At 44.7% G+C, this 19809-nt stretch overlaps 1 protein-coding gene and 1 pseudogene across 2 annotated transcripts; one reads left to right on the forward strand and one right to left on the reverse strand.

The window, feature by feature from the left end:
* Nucleotides 1–467: 467 nt before the first annotated feature.
* Nucleotides 468–6153, reverse strand: LOC120678283 (annotated as a pseudogene).
* Nucleotides 6154–6311: 158 nt separating this feature from the next.
* On the forward strand, nt 6312–18065 carry LOC120679731 (uncharacterized protein YciO-like). Of its 2 annotated transcripts, none has more exons than XM_039961386.1 (8): nt 6312–6463; nt 6818–6871; nt 6996–7020; nt 7146–7268; nt 7353–7516; nt 7974–8043; nt 8547–8645; nt 17941–18065. In XM_039961386.1, exons 1-8 carry the CDS (start codon nt 6327–6329, stop codon nt 18016–18018), a joined length of 750 nt encoding a protein of 249 aa, XP_039817320.1. In that variant the 5' UTR covers nt 6312–6326; the 3' UTR covers nt 18019–18065. The 2 variants fall into 2 exon arrangements, with proteins under 2 accessions (XP_039817320.1, XP_039817319.1); XM_039961385.1 differs by lacking the exon at nt 17941–18065 and adding an exon at nt 8845–9138.
* The last annotated feature ends 1744 nt before the right edge of the window (nt 18066–19809 follow it).

A 19809-nucleotide genomic window follows, 5' to 3' on the forward strand; every position in this document is an offset into this window, starting at 1 on the left:
TTTCTCTCACACTAAATCAGCATCAGTCATCAGCCAGACAGTAGCACTTTTCTTTTACAACAAATAAGCACCAGCTACCAGCCACAGCCAGCCGAACAAAACGATTGAATCTTGGATCTAATTATTCTTTTATGCAAAACAAAGGCGGTAAGAAATTGATAGCACAGTACTCAAATTTTGGATCTATAATTCTTTTGGTGGGTTGTCGGTTGGAAGTATTCAAACCTCAAAAATGAAGGGTGTAGTGCGTTCTGGAATCTAGTAATTCTGAAAATCTGTTCGTATATATGCTATTCAAATCTTGGTTATGATGTTTTCATATGGAATGCTCTTACGTCCGCTTTAGAGTCGATCAAAAAAATCAGAACATTTGGAACGAAGGGGCAAGTTGCACAGGACAAAGAATCCAGTGGCATAAAAGCAGAAACCCCATTCGCACTCCATCAAGACTTGGATGACCGGCAGTTTCATTCGTGATATAGATAGAGCTTGAAATCGAGGATATTACTCCTACACATTGGTAGGTTTCCGACTAATGCATTAGAAACGATCGAGAAAAGTTTGCAACAATGTGAAAACTTGTGACATCACTCCCTCTGGCTATCTGTCAATTAGATTCAACGTGAACTAATACTGACTACCCAAAGATTCGCGACCGCTTGCACTATGCTTTCGCCATTTTCTTGCTCCTCTTTTTCTTAGCCTGCGATTTCTTGGTCTTGCGAGCTTCCCTCTTCTCTTCCTTCACTTTCTTTTGTGTTCCTTCCTAGCAGCTTTTCTTTCCTCAGGTCCTAGCTTGAGATGAGTCTGATGCCATGAACCATCTCTTTCATCAGGTCCCAGCTTGGGATCAGCCTCATGCCATGAACCATCTTCATCATAAGTGGAGACGAATTCACTATCATCTTCCCCCACTTCCGTGTTGTCCTCCAATGAGCAGTAGTTTTGCAGATCCAAGGTTGCTTCCGCTGTATTTTGTGGTAATTGATCTTGATGCTTTTCATTGTCCACATTTTTAGTCCGCACAAATCCTAATAGTGGCTGACCATAAAACTTATATGCTGGTGGCTCGTAACCAGAGGATGAACGCTGCATCATTGACATGTTGACAATATCTGCCTCACATTGCTTCATGTAATCCAACATCTATGCAAAGAAATCAAGTGCATTAGTTGTACATTAGTAGAAACATTAGAAGGAAGAAATAAGATAGCTGCAAACTATTGTGCGACATCTGAAAGAGATCGCATTATGTGCCACCACATAGTGCGATTGTGCTTTATCGGAAGGATCTGCTACTTGAGATGTTAATAATTGCAGCAAAATTCATGGCATAGCTGCTTGCCTGCACCATGACTGTGGGAGTGATTTCATAATCGTTTGGAACTATACCTCCATTCTCCAAAATCTTTTGCTGAATCTGTGATTGAAAACAATAATGTTAAACAATTAGATTTCTGTCAAGTCATGCAGCACGGGAACTTCAAAAAGTGATGGTTATTATGAAAGATTGACATGTATTGTCTTATACTCAAACATACAAGATACCTTTTCGAGGTAAGCATCAACATCTTCATCAGCAATATTTTGGTTAACAACAAAATTAAATAAATCCATTACTGGCATGACCGCAACACCTCGTGTTTTAAAAAAATCACCGCGCGCAATGTTGAACATGTCAATCACAGCAACATACGAGTATACATGTGGTGATCAATTTAACTACCACTTACATAAATGTGCAGGCAATCTTCCTTCAAAAAGTCCAATGCTGAAGGATGATCAAGATCAACAGATTGTGAAACATCAATAATATACAAGTGGCTCTGAACAATAGGCAAAAAGGAGTATGGAGATACGGATCGGTTGACATTAAAATGATGATTGAAAAAAATATAATAAGTGTTTAATTACCTCGAAATAAAGAATGTTGTACTCACTCAAATCGCCATGGACTTGTTTGCACTTTTGGTAAAGAGTTCGCATTATTGTAACTATCTAAAAAAAGGTGTCGTGAGTAATACGGGGAAGCTGAAAATAATACACATACACTGAAATATAATAATGAGAACTTCTGTCTGTATTGACTGGTGATTCTTTTCACCCCAATTTAGTATAAGACAATGCTTAGAAAATATTTAACAGTAATACACATCAGCAACGGAACACAAGGAGATAGCTAATAGCATGCTGCCAAGGTTTCTCAAAGATTTTGCATGACAACTAGTAAAAATTTACAATCTCATTATAATTAGGTTCAAACTATAATCCACACAAAACTTACATTTTACACAAACAACGACAAAGAAGCCTTTGTCCCAAGCAAATTGTGGTGGGCTCAATGGCCATAAAAACAAGAATAACTACCTCATGTATTTTAATTTGTGTGCTCTACTTAATATGCAAGTAATGGAACATATCAAAGCACAATATTGTCCACAATAACATCATCATTCCCAAATAACAAGCAATATTCAAGACCAATATTATGATCAATATGGTAAGATGGATCAATACTTTAATGGTTCCGATTGTTACTCCTTTGAGGTATTTAACTAGCATTTAGCTCAAATTCCCTTGTGGCCTGGAGGTCTGGGTAAGGCTGTCTAGGAATTCCCTGCACATTGACAAGGTTAATATTGTTTATGCTAATATGTAGTAATAATAATAATAATAATACTCAACCAGGAATCAGGGAAACAGAGATCTGCAACTAGCAGGTTAAGATGCATTCTTCATCTTCTATTAAACATGAAAATTTCATTGATTTTTTGCATAATGTTTCTAAGCAAGCAAATAGAAGACTATGTCTTAAGGTACCTCTTTCCCAGTAGAAAGAGGTAACTAGCAGTAGCGGGTCAAGGTGCATTCATATTCCATTGATTATTCTCACAATAATGTTTCTATAGGTAAGCAAATAAAAGACATTGTTACAATAGTATGCACTGTATCTTAAGTTACCTCTTTCTCTGTAGAAATGCAGCCATTTATGTTACTAAAAGTACCACGGTTTAACATCTTGAATAAAACCATGTGTGTTCTTGGGTCAATAGCCTGAACATAAACAAAAAACATTTAGTGTTTCAGAAAATTATTTCAGCACAATATCCTTCATCAGACATAACCAAGCATCAAGAAGGCCACACTTAATAATTCTATAAGAGAAATAAAATTCTGCATCCCGGTTGCACGTGTATAGCAGGCAACAAATAGTAAAAAGTTAGATTTGATCGTAACTATACAACAGTGAATAAACAAAGATCACTCCAGCTAGAGAAATTTGTCAAACTTCGCCTTTCTGTACGATTCTTTTGACTCTTAGTGCCATCTGAGACACGTACATAATCTTAAATGGAGCAGATTTTCAGAATGTTGCCATGGAAGGTAGTACATGATGAGTTCAGATGAGCTGATACAAATTATTATTTTGTATAGCGTACGTCCAAGTGAAACAAGAAACAACATACTGGTATAATAAATTTCAATTTCTAGCATAGATGTATAAGCGATAAAGGAACCATGCAGTACCAACTTAACATGAAAACGAGCTAGGTTGAGTATAGATAAATGATACAGCCGGATTATGCAAGTGCAAGTGGAACAACTTAAATTCCGAGAGGCACAGGACAAAACAAACATTACCCAAACGAGAAACATTTACAAACCTGTTTCCACTGTAGCACGATCGGCCTTCTCAGTGTTCCGTATCTTCCTAATTGCTGTGTCTCTTATGCTATCCCTGATTGTAGTGGTGACTGAATTTGACATCCCCACGTTCATCCTGCCTTCCCACTTCCTGAATCATTCCAAACACATCACGAGAAACATTCAACACGGACTACAGCAACACTGCAATGCACCCTCCCATAACATCAAGTGCTCTATTATGTTTCCTAGAACAATGTTCTTTTTTTTTTGCGAAACCATAACCATATTATATTAGACATGCACATGCTCCAAAATGATACATGTATCGAATCTAAACTAGGAACTGATAGGTTATCATGTCACGCTACGGTATTTCAGTAGACGCAGCTTCTAGGCTTCTAGCCCTCTCACATGTAAATGACCTGCTTTCTCATTCACAAGTACAACACGACAAACTCCGAATTGAGTTGAAGCTCCAGACCTCCAAGGCGGCAGCACGAATGTGCGAGGCCAGCTTCTGGGTGGCACGGTTGGAGAGCGGCTGGAGTGGCCAGTGCGCGGGAGAGCACTCCACCGTGAGCGTCCGGCCGGCGCGCCGGGGCCCCGCCTCCGGAGGCCGAGAATGCGCCTGCACTGGAGGCCCCGGCCGAGCCGTCGGGGTCCTCGACTGCGTCAAGCCAATCGAGGGCATCGCCGACCTCGATGTCCAAGGCATGTCCAGGTCGGAGTCGGACCACTTCTCCTCACCGTTTCGGACTTCACGTGGGCCATTGGCGTAGAGCTAGAGGGCGGGGAAGCGGTGAGCTGCGTGGCCTATCGGCGAGGGAAGACGTCGGTGGAAGTAAGGCCGGCGTGACGTCGCCGGTGGTGACTGGTGAGGCAGGGGAAACCCTAGAATCTCGTGAGTACTTATTTCTTTTGGGCCGCAATCTCCTATAGGTAGAATGTAGGCCCAATATCTTGAAAGTATCTAATGCCCGTTCAGAATAAAAGTATCTAAGGCCCAATTTCCGCCAGGCCGGATTTGTCCTTGGGCCGGGCCTATTTTTAGTCCTCTGGGGATTGATTGATCATCATCTTTTTCTATACTATAAAGATCGAAAATAATTGAAAACATTTCTCACTCATATTGGGTCCACCGTACCCCTCACGCCGGACCCACCTGTCAGGGCCGAGGGAGGGTGTGGAGACCCATAAAAACCGCGAGTTAGGGGATGATTCTGTTCAAAACTAATTGTTTTTTCGCACCGATTCCACATGTACCCGCCGTGCCGCACGCCCCGAGGGCCTCCTCCCCGTCCTGGCGCTCGTAACGGAAAAGGATCGAAAATATCGAACTTTTCTGAAACAGGTGAAAGACTTTCTAATCAGAAGAACCGGAAGGTCATGTCACCTTGGGTTGGAAGAGGTCCCGGCGCGGTGGCTTCTCCGCTTTGCTCCCCCCCCCGGTCGGTTGCAAGCAAGCAGCGATCGAAAACCAGAACCAACCCTACCCCTAGAAATCGAGAGGGAGAGAATCTTTTTTATCTTTTGTGTGGGTTTTTTTCTTCGTGGGAGGGTTCATATTCAGGTGGTGCGCGGTGTGTGCGGCTGGATACGTGCCGCTGAGCTGGCCGGGTCCGGCAGGTGGGGGCCGCCTGCAGGCCAGCGCGGCTGCTGGGCTCACCGCGCCCGTGCGCTCACCGCCCTCAACAGTCAACAGCCACTGCAGGGTGGGGTCCTTGCGGTTGGGGGCCGCGGGTGAGGAACGTCCGGCGGCGTCGTCAAAATACCGAATTAACCCTTGGACGCGACAGGTTGCGGATGTTGGGGGCGGGGCGGCGGTTTGCAGCGACAACCCCTGAACGACCTGAATATCGAAACTATTTTACATTCCCCCCCCCCCCAAAAAGAAACTATTTTACATGGTTTATGAATTTTATTTTGTTGGTAGCGCCAGTGCCCCCTCCTTTTTCCACCGCAAGCAACCTTTTTTTTCTTTTCTTTTGGATCCCAATATAAGCATATCTCTCAATGGTGCCAATGTTTCTACATATCTTATGGGGATATATGATGTGTCAAGCTCAATCGTCGCCATTACATTAGGTCGGCAGTGCATGTTCTTAGGATCTTTATGATACTATGGCAGTGCTTATGGAATTGCATCAGTTTTCTGTCTTCTTTAAATTTGGAGTAGGGATGACTCAACGTTTTGGAGAGAAAGATGCAGTAGCACTATAATGAGCATGAGGAAAAAGATCTAAATTCCTTTTTGTATCATGACGGGCTTCTATGGCCATTGCGATCCGTATGTTATCATGCTATGGGCCTATTGTGAAACAGACCTCCAGAGTCCAGAAGGACCGGCAGTTGTGAATGACGTTGTAAGTTAATAGTGTATTATTTATGTTTCTAAAATAAGCATAGAAATTTATGAATATCAAATTATGATAGAAAGATAGTCTAAGATTTTTTGAAAATACGTGCGACGTACATTTTACTAGTGCGGAGGAAGGAATCATCCATCTTCCTTCCGGCACATTCCACGGCACCGAGCTCCGAGCTCGGACCAGACCACACCGGCTTCCATGGCCGCTGAGGTACTTTCTGCCTCCAGCGCCTCCTCCTCTTTCTTTTCCCAGTCCCACGCAACCACGCTCGCCTTTCGCGGGCTTTCTGCCTTTCTGGAGCTGACTGCTATGCGCGACACGAAGAGAGAGGACACCGGGATGCTGCGGGTGAAGGTGGAGCCCTCCGGCGAGGACTTCTGGAAGCTGGACCCGGTTATCGACCTCATCAATCGCGGCGCCGTCGGGGTGATCCCTACTGACACCGTGTACGCTCTTCCGCTTCACTTGGCCGTTTTTTTTTTAGTTTCGTATGAAGAATCACACATACCTACCGAATTTATGTAATAGTGGCACTGTAGCAGCAGCAGCAATGTCAGCATTTGCAAATAATTTCTATGCGCATGCTTTGCTGCATGTTCTTTGTTTTGGGGTAGCTTTAGTTTCACTGAATTAGAGTCTAGGAAAAATAGCACGGTGAGATTGATGACCTGCATATGTGCATAAGTGCATTTATCCTATTTGATTGTGTGGGTTCTGTTGACCATATTCTAGTTTTTTTCCTTTTCTATTTGATCTATGCTCTGTTGGACACAAATAACATGGAGTGATACTTTTGACAGCTACTCCATCGTCTGTGATCTGAGTAACAATGAATCTATTGAGCGCCTTCGCAGGTAAATTCATTTCTTTGACCAGTTTGGTAGTATGAGTGATCAAATCCAATCTTTTCTCACTCTCTTAGACATGAAGCAAGGCATTTCATCTCTAACTGCTATTATATGCTTGTTCTCAATGCAGAGTGAAAGGCATTGGAGACTCAAAGGCATGAATATCACAGCTACGAAATCAATTTGAGTCAAGATTTTTCTGCAACGAAATATTACTTGCAGAGTGTAGTTTCCCGTCTGCATATGCACCGTGTTCTTATACAAATTCTGAATTATGCAGCCTCTCAGCATCCTGTGTCGCTCATTACGTGATATCGATACCTACACAACAGGATTTCCTCGAGGTACCAACCAAGGGCAAGCTAACATTTTCCGTGCTGTCAAGCGTGTAATACCTGGGCCTGTAAGGATATGTTCTTATTCACCTTGTACTGCATTTTGTACTTGATTACTACACAAGTAACTTGGTTATTTTAATCATCTGCAGTACACCTTTATTTTACCTGCAACCAAGCAATTTCCCAAACAATGCATTAGGCATGGTTCTTCCACAAGGTATGCAAAAAGGAGACAGGTTGGCGTCCGAATTCCAGATGATCCCATCTGCCAGGCAATATTGCAAAATTTGGATGAACCTTTGATCTGCACAAGGTTTGTATTATAACTCAAGTCTTCTCTTACTTTTGCTTCCTGTTCCCACCTGTGGTCTAGTGGGATTATGGTGTATAAGATCATAGGATCTGGAACTGAAAATGCAACAAAGTAGTATGTCTGCCATATTGCTGGATGTCCCGTTAGAAGGAAGTAATTTATGCTTTGCTTGCTTGTATGAGCATTCTCAATACTTCTTACTTCACTATGTATGCCACATGGCTCTCTGTCTCTCCATATTGTGGTTAACTACATTAAGAAAAGAAGAAAGTATTTTACTTGAAATTATAGAACAATTTCCGTGCTGTTCATCATTGATTTTGTTAGTATTTATAATAATCATATGTTCCCTTAGTATTTGTGAGGAAGTGGTTATTATAAATAAAATAATTGGTATCATGGTGCCATCTTGTTGTTCCCAAGTTCTATAATCATTCTTCATTTCCTTCATTTACAGTGTCAAATATCTATCAGAGGATGAATGGATACTTGATCCAGTAATCATTGCCGATCTCTATGAGCCACTGGTATCTTCTTCAGTCTTAACGTTATACATGAAACTCTGTATTCTAATTGTTGGTACCACCATCATAGTTTCGCTTCTCTTAGGGCAAGTTAGCTTGTATCTGAATCGTTGTTATCTACAATTCTCTTATATGATGTACAAGAATTGGTGATTGGTTAGAGATTATTGCTGAAAAAAGTTTCCATCTGTCTCCTCTTTCCATCAGTTTCCATACCATGAATTATATTTATAAACAATTGCTTGCCTGGAGATACCAGCCACTCAGTCATATGAGTGTATTCTAGAAAAAAATTCTATTTCCAGTAACTGTAGCTGCAAATAAATGTGTATTGAAGTAGTTTTCTTTAAAACATGCATAAAATGGTAACAGATCACTGCAAGCGGCTAGTTAAACCATTGTTGAACGGTTTGATGTCCAGTTGTATCCCAAATCGTGCATGGACAAAAGCAGGTCCGGAAGATGCCTTGGCAAGCATTATATGCTTCAATGTTTCAAATTTTCAGGGCCTTGATTTCATTGTTGATGGTGGTCCTAGAATTGCTGATCCTTCTACTGTGGTAGATATGACAGGAACAAACCCTACTATAATTCGTCAGGGAAAGGTAGACATTTTATACCTTCGCCTTTTGACTGTGCATTGTTTAACCCCTCTACTTATCTAGCATATTGAACCATATCATCCATAATGTGTGTCGTTCTGTTCTGTATTTGATTCTACCGCAGAGATCATGCCAATCAGTGTGATCCTGTGAACTCATTTCTGTGCATACATTTGTTTGACGCATTTCCCTCATGATTTAGGGTCCAAAGCTGGATTGGATGGTAGCAGAAGATGAAAAAGAGGATGCACAATCAAAGTTTGCTTTTAAAGCGGTTTGAAAATTTGCTTCGCCTCACCTAGTGTATGGGTTCGCAAATGCCCCAACCGAGGCAACATCTTTTGACTTCATAGGATGTGAGTAGTTAGTATGAACTCGTACGGAACGGACAGTGTGCTGTAAATATGAAGGCGATGTAACTGCGAGATGGCAGAATTTACCCAGCAGCGACCTTTGCTGCAGAATTGGAGAGTTGGGTGCTGATTCTCTTTAACTTGATGCCATGTGCACCTAGCGATATTTCCATCCTAGAAGGGGTTTGATCTTTTTAAACATGCTAATCCATCCTTCGTCCTTGCTAAAACGCGCTAATTTGGGAGGCATAGCTTCACTCGTGAAGGAACGATGAAAATGGGCAGATGACTGGAAACCAGGGAAACAAGTTCCGGAAAATATTTAAAACTTTGCATATCTATATCCATAGATGTACTTTTACTGCAGGAATGCACCCTTAAATTTATCATTCTTCGTATGAGTTAATCAAGAACCAGTTTAAACCTAAACTGAAAGGATCCCGTCGCAGTTGTCGTTGTGTCAACCCACGCATCCATCCGATCCGACCATCCCTGACAACCTTGGCTGACGCGGAGGTGGTTGCTTCGTTGCAGCGGCCACGAAACGATCACGCCATGGGCTAGAGCGCCTCTTATCCAAGTTCTCATCGTCAGTCATCACTAACGCCGGTGACGGATTGTATATCCATGGGAGCCGCCGCGCAGACGCCGGAACAAAATAGAGAATTGATCCGATCATCTGAACTCGGAAGAGATTCATGCGGCCGCCGCCTTGTTCGTTCGATGCCGCGGCTCTCCGGCCGGAGTCGGGATCCGGAGCACACGGCGCGCGGCGCGAACCGTTGAGGGGAGCGGCAAGCGATCGAGCAACGGTCCCGGCGAGGGTGGAGGGGAGCGAGACCATGAATGATCGCCGTGGCCGTCTCGACCCCACCTTGATACGCGTGAATGGCAGCGAGAGTTCGCGTGCGATCGCTGATCAGGCATGGGCACTCCTGACTAGGAGCTGCCTTCCTGGGCATTGGCGCTGTGCCGCGACTCACCGTCGAGCAGAGCGGCGAGTAGGGGACGGGGAGGAAGACGGAGAGTATCTGACAAATCAACTGGGAACATGCGAGTCCATCTCAGCCGCACAAGTGCCATCCAACGGCTGCAGGAGGCCCAGGGGGTGGACGGTATTCCATTCACCGTCCACCCCCGGTCGGTCCTCGACAACAAGCGCCGTCCCGGCGTCCGCCAGGAGGTCCGGCAGCTGAGGCCGGACAACCCCAAGGTCTCGCTTCGCGTCAGCATGGAGGAGCGCCCCACGTCGTGCACTCGTGTAGTCTTGCTCCTCCTCGGCAAAGGCCATGCTCGCCACGCCGTCGTCTTATTCCCCGTCAGACCTCGCCCGGCCGCGTCGATCCGGACTAGTATGTGTCCGTCGACTGCCGCGTGTCCGAGGTCTCCGTTTGCTCTAGTTCGACCCAGGCGCCGGCGTCATCTCTCGTCTCTGCTCCAGAATCGATGATGCGCGCGTCGCCCATCCGTACCTTGCATCAGCTCTTCTTCAACATCGACCAGCATCCTCCTTCCCCTTGCAAGTGTCGGATCGGCGCTTAGCTTTCCTACGCGTCTGCACCAGAGAGGAAGCGACCACGACATGCGCGTGCTCATGGCGATCAGACACGCTGCATAAGGCATCTCGGCGCTGCTTCGGCCGGGGGACGGTTTGCAAGCACGGTCGAGGCCCCCGTGAGGCAGATGAAGCGCGCGGCTCGTGGTCCATGCGGTTGCGGAGGGGAGCTTGGACGGCCGCGCTGTTGGTCATGGCTCTTGATGAGGAGCCACATTCCTAGGCAGCGGCGTGACTCGACGTCGAGGAGAGCGGCGGGTGGAGGAAGACGAAAGGATCTCGCTGTCTGACAAATCGAGGTGGAATACGGGCGTCAATCGCGGCCGCACACGTTCGATCCAACGGCTGCGCGAGACCCAGGGGTGGACGGTATTTCATCCACCGTCCACCTAGTCTTTCAAAGAAACACACCGCCAGCCCCAGCTCCGCGCGCACCGTCCGCAGGCCGGCGTCGTCGACGACAGGCAGCGCCGTCCTGCGTCTGAAGTCAGCCGGGAGGTCCTGCTGCTGCGGCCGGAAATCCCCAAACTCTGCACCTCTCCTCCGCGTGGAGGAGCCGCCGGCCGCGCCCCTCCTCGGCGTGAGACCATGCTCACCGCGCCGTCTGTCTTCCCCGTGGAGGCTGCTCGCCGCCGAGTTTTAGAGGACGCCGGTTGCTCCTGTTCAGTACTCCAGGCGGCCATCATCTTCTCTGCTCGAGTCGAGTCGAGATTCGAACGATGCGTGGCGGAGCGCTCTCTGATCTGCTGTCGCCCATGCGGGATGATGCCCGCATCCATGCAGGTACAAACAATCAGTTCTCTTCTTCTTCAATGTCAGCCGTGCTGGCTGGACCAGCCTCCTGCTCCTCCTCCCCGGCAAGGGAGGCATCAGGCATCCGTTTACGACCTTCAGAATTTGCGGACTCACAGTAGTCCACGGAACACAGCCAGAGGGCTCGCACGCGCGGAGTCCATGCCGAGGACACCATGGACCGTACCGTGTCGTCGTCGCTCCGGGTGCAGATGGGGGTCGAGCACCCCGTCGCGCACGCGCGGTGGCCGATGGGCGGCATCGCCCGCTGCAAGTCTGCAACGGCCGGACCAGCATTTGCCGCGGCTCTCGAGCTCGACCGATGCGGGTCTGCCTTCCTCTGCGGAGCTGCCTTTTGTCCTCTGCTAGCATCACGCAGGCGCGCGTTCGAGCGCTTCGTTTCGTTCTCAGAACTGCTCCCCGTCTCTAACAGTAGCATGCGTTGGGTACAGAAAGACCACGAAATGGCCCGCACGATGACTGTCTGACGAGAATACGAAGAAGCCGAGAAGCGCATATATACTGCTGTGTCTGCATACCACAGTAAACACCCTTGGGTCGCCGTTTCAGCGGATCTGCTCTAGTGCTCTATGCTCTGATCACTGATTGGAGTTCACTCCAGCGTGCTCCTCTGAAGAAAACTGAACTAGCCGCATTGGGCGTTTCGTCAGAACGAACAGCTGCCAGGGATCGGCGATCAATGACCATGCAGTCAGGCCATGTTTAGTTTCCAAAAAATTTCAAGATTTCATGTCACATCGAATTTTTGGACACATATATGAAGCATTAAATATAGTTGAAAAAATAATTAATTGCACAGCTCAACTGTAAATGATGAGATGAATCTTTTGAGCCTAATTAGTTAATGATTGGATACTAATTACCAAATAAAAACAAAAATGTTACCGTTCCAAAATCCAAAAAAATTCGCGAACTAAACAGATCCTCAGTATCATGGAATTACTCGATGTGAGTGTCTGGCTTGATTGAATTCGGCATGAACCGTAGTGCCGTCAGAAGCTTCCAAGCATCGGAAACCGTGGGAAACACATGGCAAAGTTCAGACGGAAAACCGCGTCTGGCTGACAGTTCTGCTACAACGTCACAAGCAGCCATCAGATCGCTTATAAGAGGGTGTTTAGGCCCTGTTTAGTTCCCAAAAATTTTTTGTAGCAGTGCAACAAGTTGTTTTTAGTGCTAATAATTATATGTATTTGAGTTATTTACCACTGTATTAATTAATACTTAATGTGATGGGTAATTGAGCATCCATTTTTTTAATACTACATGTCACATCTTAGTATATCTGGGTTCAATTTACTGTTAAGACCTGATAATTTTTTTTCTTCTTTTCAAAACACGTGCGTAACGCACCTGCACATTACTAGTAATAATAATGATATGTATACAATACTGACAGTACCCAGATGTAGCTATTCACTACGGGATGGTAGAAAAGGGCCTAGAAAGTACATTAGCAGCAGGACATGGGTGATGAATTCACCGCCAGTGCTGAGATGCTGGCTGTGGAAAGCACCACCGCAGCGAGGCGCGACGAAGAAAAGCATCTCCAGCCACACAGCGGTGATGAGCTCCCAGCATTCATCTTCCTGGATAGCGATGAGCTCTTGGGCTACCTCACACGCGCGATTGGTCACTGCAGAATCCAGATCCTCGTATGTGCTTTGCAGAAGTTGCATATGAGCTGTCGGTTGTTGGCCGCTGCTGCCCTGGGGAAGAGCCACCGCTTCGGCTGGACCACCGCCATGGACATTTTTCCCTGCTTTGAGGAGTTCCTCGTTCTCCATTACCACTCTTCCCCCAAGGTCATCCATAAGATGATTAAAGGCGAGCAACGGGTCCATTCCACTGCCTGTCTGTTTCCAGACCTGGAATACCATCCGGGCAGGGTTCCCCTCATGGGCCACACCTGATAGGTTACGGGCCTTTTTTGCTTCCTCCAGTTCGCCGTGAGCTTTGCGATGTAAGAGCTGTGAATTGGTCTTGAGCATCACCCCGCACTTGAAGACGAGGTACATGATATAATTCGACACCTCTCTGCACATCCTCTTCTTCCCCTTCATATCAGGACTGCTGCTGGACTGGGTGCATCCTTCATAGTAGCAGATATCTGTTGCCATGTGCCAGATGAGCACGCTCGTCTGGAAATCCATGGCGGCGTCGATGCTCCGGTGTAGCGCCGCCGTCCCTGGACGAGCAGAGGCCGAGTCTCTATGGTTGCCCGCCCACTTCTGGAGGGCCAGCAGACCACCGGTGCTGGCAAAGTTCCAATCTTGCTGCCCGCCTGCTCCCAAGTCTAACAGCTTGTCTAGAACCAACTCCTTGAGATCCCCGGGGAGGGCGATGCGCGTCACATCGAGTGCCTGGACACCACAGGCTTTGAGGGGCTTCTCTATCCATCTTCGTAGCACGGACCCCGCCGTTCCTTGAGCAGCAGAAGCATCGTCTTCCGCGGCAGCATGTTGCCCGAAAATGTTATACTGAGCTAGCTTCTCGGACCACTCGGCCCTGCTAGCCAAATGCAAATTTACATCACCATCCGTGGTTTCTCTCATCGTTGTCCTGCATGGAGAAGGCCGTGATGCTGCTCTGCCCGCCCAGGTGGACCAGCACGAACGGAGCCCAGAACGGCATCAGCTCGTGCCGCGGCCTGCTCGTGCAGCCGGACACCGCTAGATGGCCGAGCACGAAGACGGCCACAAGGTCGGCCGACACGTAGGCAAGCCACAGGAGCGAGTGGAGTACGCGCGACGCGCTGCGCGCTCCGGATGCCCGCTGCGAGGAAGAGGAAGACTTGCAAGGCCAAGCTTAGGAGGACCAGGCAGTGGATCTCCCATTCGTCCCACAGTTGTTCCACAGACGCCAGACTCCTGAGTGCACTGATAATATTATATAATATATATAAGCAACAAAGCCATGATTCATATATTTTTCAGATTTCATTCCAGTTTGCTGTTTATCTGTGCACAGATTCTTTTCTGAGAAAAAAAATCATCTAATTATTGTTTGATGTTGCAAACATTATTCTTTGATGCTTCTAATCATTTCATGATTTTAGTGGACGAAATATATATGACAGATTTTCTCATGTTACAAATGCTAGCATTATTGCTCTCGTATGTTTCATAATACTTCACGTTGCGGTAGAGATATGCAAGAGAATAACACCCTGCTACATTGGAGACAAACATATGCAAAATCATAAAATTCAACGGAATTTTACACAGTACCAAATTTGCAAAACCACCCCAGGGGCCAAATTTGCCCGGTTTTGACAGTTGGATGGCCTATGTTGTCCGGTTTCGTAAGTTAAAGGTTGAAAATCGGACTTTTGCGATATTTGGAGGGTGTAAACCGGATTTTTCCCTAATAATAAATATGTAAATAATAACATAGATTGACAATCTTAGACTGATGTTTTTATTAGATTCATCATGTAAAATGCTTTTATATTTTTTTAGTTCAATACACCATATTTCGCTACTAATACAGTCGAGATTTTGGGAGGATACTTGGGTGGGCCAAAAGCCATTCAGAGAACAGTATCCATCAATTTACAACATAGCTCGCCAACCACATACATCAGTAGCGAGTGTGTTAAGTTCAGAACCCCTAAACATTTCATTTAGAAGGGCATTGGTTGATGAAAAACTCTTAGAATGACTTGATTTGGTAGCTAAGATAACCAACATCAATTTAGTTGAAGGGAGTGATCACTTTAGATGGAATTTACATAAATTCGGGGTCTTTACAGTTAGATCTATGTACCTCCACAAGATGAACCAAAATGCTCCCTTTCGCCACAAATTGATTTGGAAACTAAAAATTCCTCTTAAGATAAAGATTTTCCTTTGGTTTTTCCAAAAAGGAGTTATCCTAACAAAAGATAATCTAGCGAGAAAGAATTGGAAGGGGAGTTTGAAGTGTTGCTTCTGTAATTGTAATGAATCAATTACACATCTCCTCTTTGACTGTCACCATGCAAAGGAGATTTGGAAGATAGTCTATTTAGCTACAGGGTTAACCCCGCCAAGATCGATTTCCCATATGCTAGGAAATTGGCTCTCAAATTTTGATAACAACGAGAGGCGTGTCGTTTTGGTGGGGGCAGCTGCATTGTGTTGGGCTATTTGGAGGTGCCGTAATGATATTATTTTTAACAAAACCAAGTATTCATCATTTATGCAGGTTGTTTTCAAGGGAACCTACTGGTTGCACTTATGGGCGCAACTGCAACATAAAGATATGATAAAGATGATGTTCCGAAAGGCAAGTCTTGCATTGGAGGTCGTCGCCTTGGAGATAGCCAATTATGGGTGGAAGCATAACCTTAGAATTGGTTTAGATGATTTTCCCTTTGCTCATTCCCCAAGCTAGCCAATAGACGACTATATTTTGTAATAATCTTTGGGCTGTGTACACTTTGTAGAGGCCGGAAGTTTTCATTATCTAAAAAAATATTTCATACAAACTCTTAGTAGTCAAAATGACAACCACTGTTCTAAACGGTCTTATATTTTCTAGAGAAATGCCTATCTAAACTAGAAAAGGTATCGAATTACACCGGTTGAAAGCGGCGCTCATGAGTATACATCATTCTTTTCTGTAATAATAAAAGTGAACACAATAAGCTCTCAAGGTCTAGAAATTACTATGTTAATAGGAGATAAAATGACTTTATATTTGTCTATATTTACTATTTATATTTGGCACTAATTAATTTATTATCTTATTATTTGGCCAACAAACAGAGCCTCCACGTTCGCTCTCAAGGTCTAGAAATTACTATGTTAATAGGAGAAAATAGAAAAATAAAAATTACCCACCACTGCTATTATAATAAAAATTAGCCTAAAATACCCATACGCCTAATTAAAAATTACCCACCAATGCCATTATGAAAAATTAAATATAAAATACCATTTAGCAATGTATCAGTTACAAACATATTATTAATAAAAATTAAAGCTAACAACAATCAATCAACATAAAAAGAAAATAAAAATAATTATATGCATAATATTATTAAAGCTCAACAAATTAAATTGTTATTATAGGTAGATCATATTTGAATTGTTTTAATTAATAATAAAACATAATTTACGATAATAAACAAGGTGATGCATGGTAACAAATAGTATAATTTTTAAAAAATAGTAAGAATACAACGATATATAATTTTTTTAATTTTCAATACTAGCCGCGCAAATGCGCGGGTCATACGCCTAGTTCTTCTATGTCAGCCGTGCTGGCTGGACTGGCTGGACCAGCCTCCCTCCTCGTCTTCGGCAAGGGAGGGCATCCGGTCGTACCGGGAACGACGGCCACCGGCTTCTAGCAGAATCCGATGTACGCCGAATCTATCCCTTCCTTTACGCACGCCGAGAAGCGCATATACTGCTGTGTCTGCAGACCCGTAGTAAGGGCGTCTGCAGTGCGCCAGAGATTTGCGCCGGCGATTTGAAGGAGAGAGAGGGACGGCAGACGCTCGGGACTCACGCGCGTGAGAGGGAGCTCTCTCGGCGAGCGTGCGAGCTAGCGACGAACTCGTCGCTAGCGACTACTGTGCAGCAACTATTCATCGATTAGAAAAATGAAATCGCCGGCCATCTCGTCGACCGTTGCAGACGTCCTAAACACCTTTGGGTCGCCGTTTCAGCTTGTCTGCGCTACTTTACGGTAAACAACTCTTGTGTTACTTCGCGAGCCGAATCTAATGATATCTTTGAACGCGTAATTAGATGATGGTTATTGTAGCATCACTGTAGCCAATCATCAATTAATTGCCGTCATTAGATTCGTCGCGAAAAATTACACACATCTCTAAAGAGGTTATGCAAATAAACTTTATTTAGTACTTCATGCGGAGCCTAGAAGACGTATTCTAGGAATCATAGAATGCCACATGGCAAAGTTCAGATGGAAAACCGCGTCGGCTGACAGTTCTGCTACAACGTCACACGCAGCCATCAGATACCTTATAAGAACTTAGGCTGTGTTTAGTTCGCGAAATTTTTTGGGTTTGTGTACTGTAACACTTTCGTTGTTATTTGGCAATTAATGTCCAATCATAGGCTAATTAGGCTTAAAAGATTCGTCTCGTCATTTACAGTTGAACTATGTAATTAGTTATATTTTTCAACTGTATTTAATACTCCATGCATGTATTCAAAGATTCGATGTGACGGATACTGTTTGAAAATTTTTGGAACTAAACAGGACCTTAGCAGTACTACGATCGAAGGGGTTACATCTACTGTCAACAACAGAACAACTGTCAACAACGGGCAACAGAACTGAGGGGCAAAGTTAGACGCGCGCAAGCTCTCTGCATCTCTGGGCCTCTACGCAGCATCGTGAGCGCGATGGAGCTGAAGCCTGATGAAGCAATAGCTCGTACCCGAGACAAGCGGTGGCGCGCAACTAAAGCGAGGCAAAAAGAGTGCCCGGCGAAGCTGGATCATGTGATTCTGTTCTGTATTTGATTATTCTACCGCAGAGACCATGCCAATCATCATGATCATGTGAACTCATTTCTGTGCATACATTGGTTTGGCGCATTTCCCTCATGCTTTAGGGTCCGAAGCTGGATTGGATGGTAGCAGAAGATGAAGAAGAGGAGGCACAATCAAAGTTCGCTTTTAAAGCAGCTTGAAATTTGCTTCACCTCACCTAGTGTATGGGTTTGCAATGCCCCGACCGAGGCAACACCTTTTGACTTTCCAAGGATGTGAGTAGTAGTATGAACACGGAACGGACAGTAGGCTGCATGCTGTAAATATGAAGGCTATGTAACTGCGAGCTGGCAGAATTTGCCCAGCAGCGACCTTTGCTGGAGAATGCACCTAGCGATGTTTCCCTCCTGGAAGGTTTGATCTTTGTTCAAACATGCAAATCCATCCTGTTTTTTTTTTTGTGGAAATGAGAACATTTTATTAATTTCAAGAAGTTACATCGAGTGGATACAACGCCTTGAAACCGTTCCCGGCCTCTGTTCATTGGGCACACAGCCTACTAGATTTTAGGTTTAACAGACACATTAATGACTTTCGATCCTGAGACTAGAACGTCACCCATGTACCTAACTTCACCCATGTGCCTAGGTAAAAAAATCCTTTGCCACCCGCTCCAACCACTGAGAGGCCGCAACAAGCGCCTCCTGGGAAGTAGCATGTTGTAGGGTAGCCCATGTACGAAGCCAGTGCATTGTCCTGTAAATAATCTGCAAAAAATTAGATTGTTTGTTTTCAAATACAGTGTCATTCCTGCAGAGCCAGACAGACCAGCACATGGCTGCCGCTCCCACCATGATGAGTGATTTACTCCCTCCTTCCCCATTTATAAGGCATGGTGGAACATGACACGGTCTTCTAAACAACACTTTGACCATTTATTTATCATATATTATATCACTTTTGATTATAAACTTATAATTATTGTAAACTATATTTGATTATGAATCCAATCATATGAAATTTGCATTATAAAAATAAAAATTTAATAGTCAAATTATTGGTCAAAAATGAGAAGGTTTGAATCTTGATATACGTGTATGCCTTATAAACGGGGAAGGAGGGAGTATGATGTTTTAAAATTCCATTCAGCCAGCTCCCGAACATGTTGGATATACTTGTGGGTTGGCGGAGACCCCATGCCATGTATACTGTGGCCCAAGCCATTCGCGCAAAACGACAGTCTAGAAACAGATGCTGAATCGTTTTATTTTCATGACAGAAGCAGCATTGTTGATTACCCTGCCAGTTCCTTTTCGCCAAGTTATCCTTTGTGAGGATGATGCCGCGCCTAATGTACCAGATGAATATCTTAATTTTTAATGGTAGTTTCAGCTTCCATAGTTTCTTGTTGACATTGAGAACGTTCTGACTTATTAATCCCCAGTAATGTGACTTTACTGAGAAGACACATGCTGGGTCAAGATTCCATCTAAACTCATCCTCATCGTGGCTGAGTGTGATGGGAGCCAGTCGGGCTGCTAGGTTATTCCACATTGCTAGTTTATTTTCGATGAGATCCATACGCCAAGATAGATTGGGTGTTGACGCTGAAAGTACTTGACCCATCGTATCATGTTTTCTCCTTGCAATATTATATAATTGCGGGTATTGTTATCTCAACGGTGTGTTACCTAGCTAAATGTCTTCCCAAAATCTAACTTGTGACCCATTCTTTATAACAAAGGTCCTGAACCGGAGGAACTCACCTTTTGCTTTCATCAAGCTTGCCCAGAAATGAGAGTCGCCGCTTTTCCATTGGAGTTGAACCAACGGTTTAGTCCCTAGGTATTTGTTGCGTAGAATCTGCTGCCAAGTACCATCTGTTGTCAACAGTCAGTATAGCCACTTGCTGAGCAATGCAATATTTTTAAGTTCGAGATTTTGTATCCCTAAACCTCCTTATTCTTTAGGTTGGCACAGGATATCCCACT

This window comes from Panicum virgatum, chromosome 6N (genome assembly GCF_016808335.1).
Source record: "Panicum virgatum strain AP13 chromosome 6N, P.virgatum_v5, whole genome shotgun sequence".
Classification (NCBI taxonomy): domain Eukaryota; kingdom Viridiplantae; phylum Streptophyta; class Magnoliopsida; order Poales; family Poaceae; genus Panicum; species Panicum virgatum.

What these genes read in the sequence shown, in the direction of transcription:
- LOC120679731 (XM_039961386.1), top strand. Translation starts at nt 6,327, where the DNA reads ATGCGCGACACGAAGAGAGAGGACACCGGGATGCTGCGGGTGAAGGTG. An exon ending in TCTATTGAGCGCCTTCGCAG is followed by an intron (nt 6,872 to 6,995) that starts GTAAATTCATTT and finishes TTCTCAATGCAG; the next exon opens with AGTGAAAGGCATTGGAGACT. An exon ending in GAACCTTTGATCTGCACAAG is followed by an intron (nt 7,517 to 7,973) that starts GTTTGTATTATA and finishes CTTCATTTACAG; the next exon opens with TGTCAAATATCTATCAGAGG.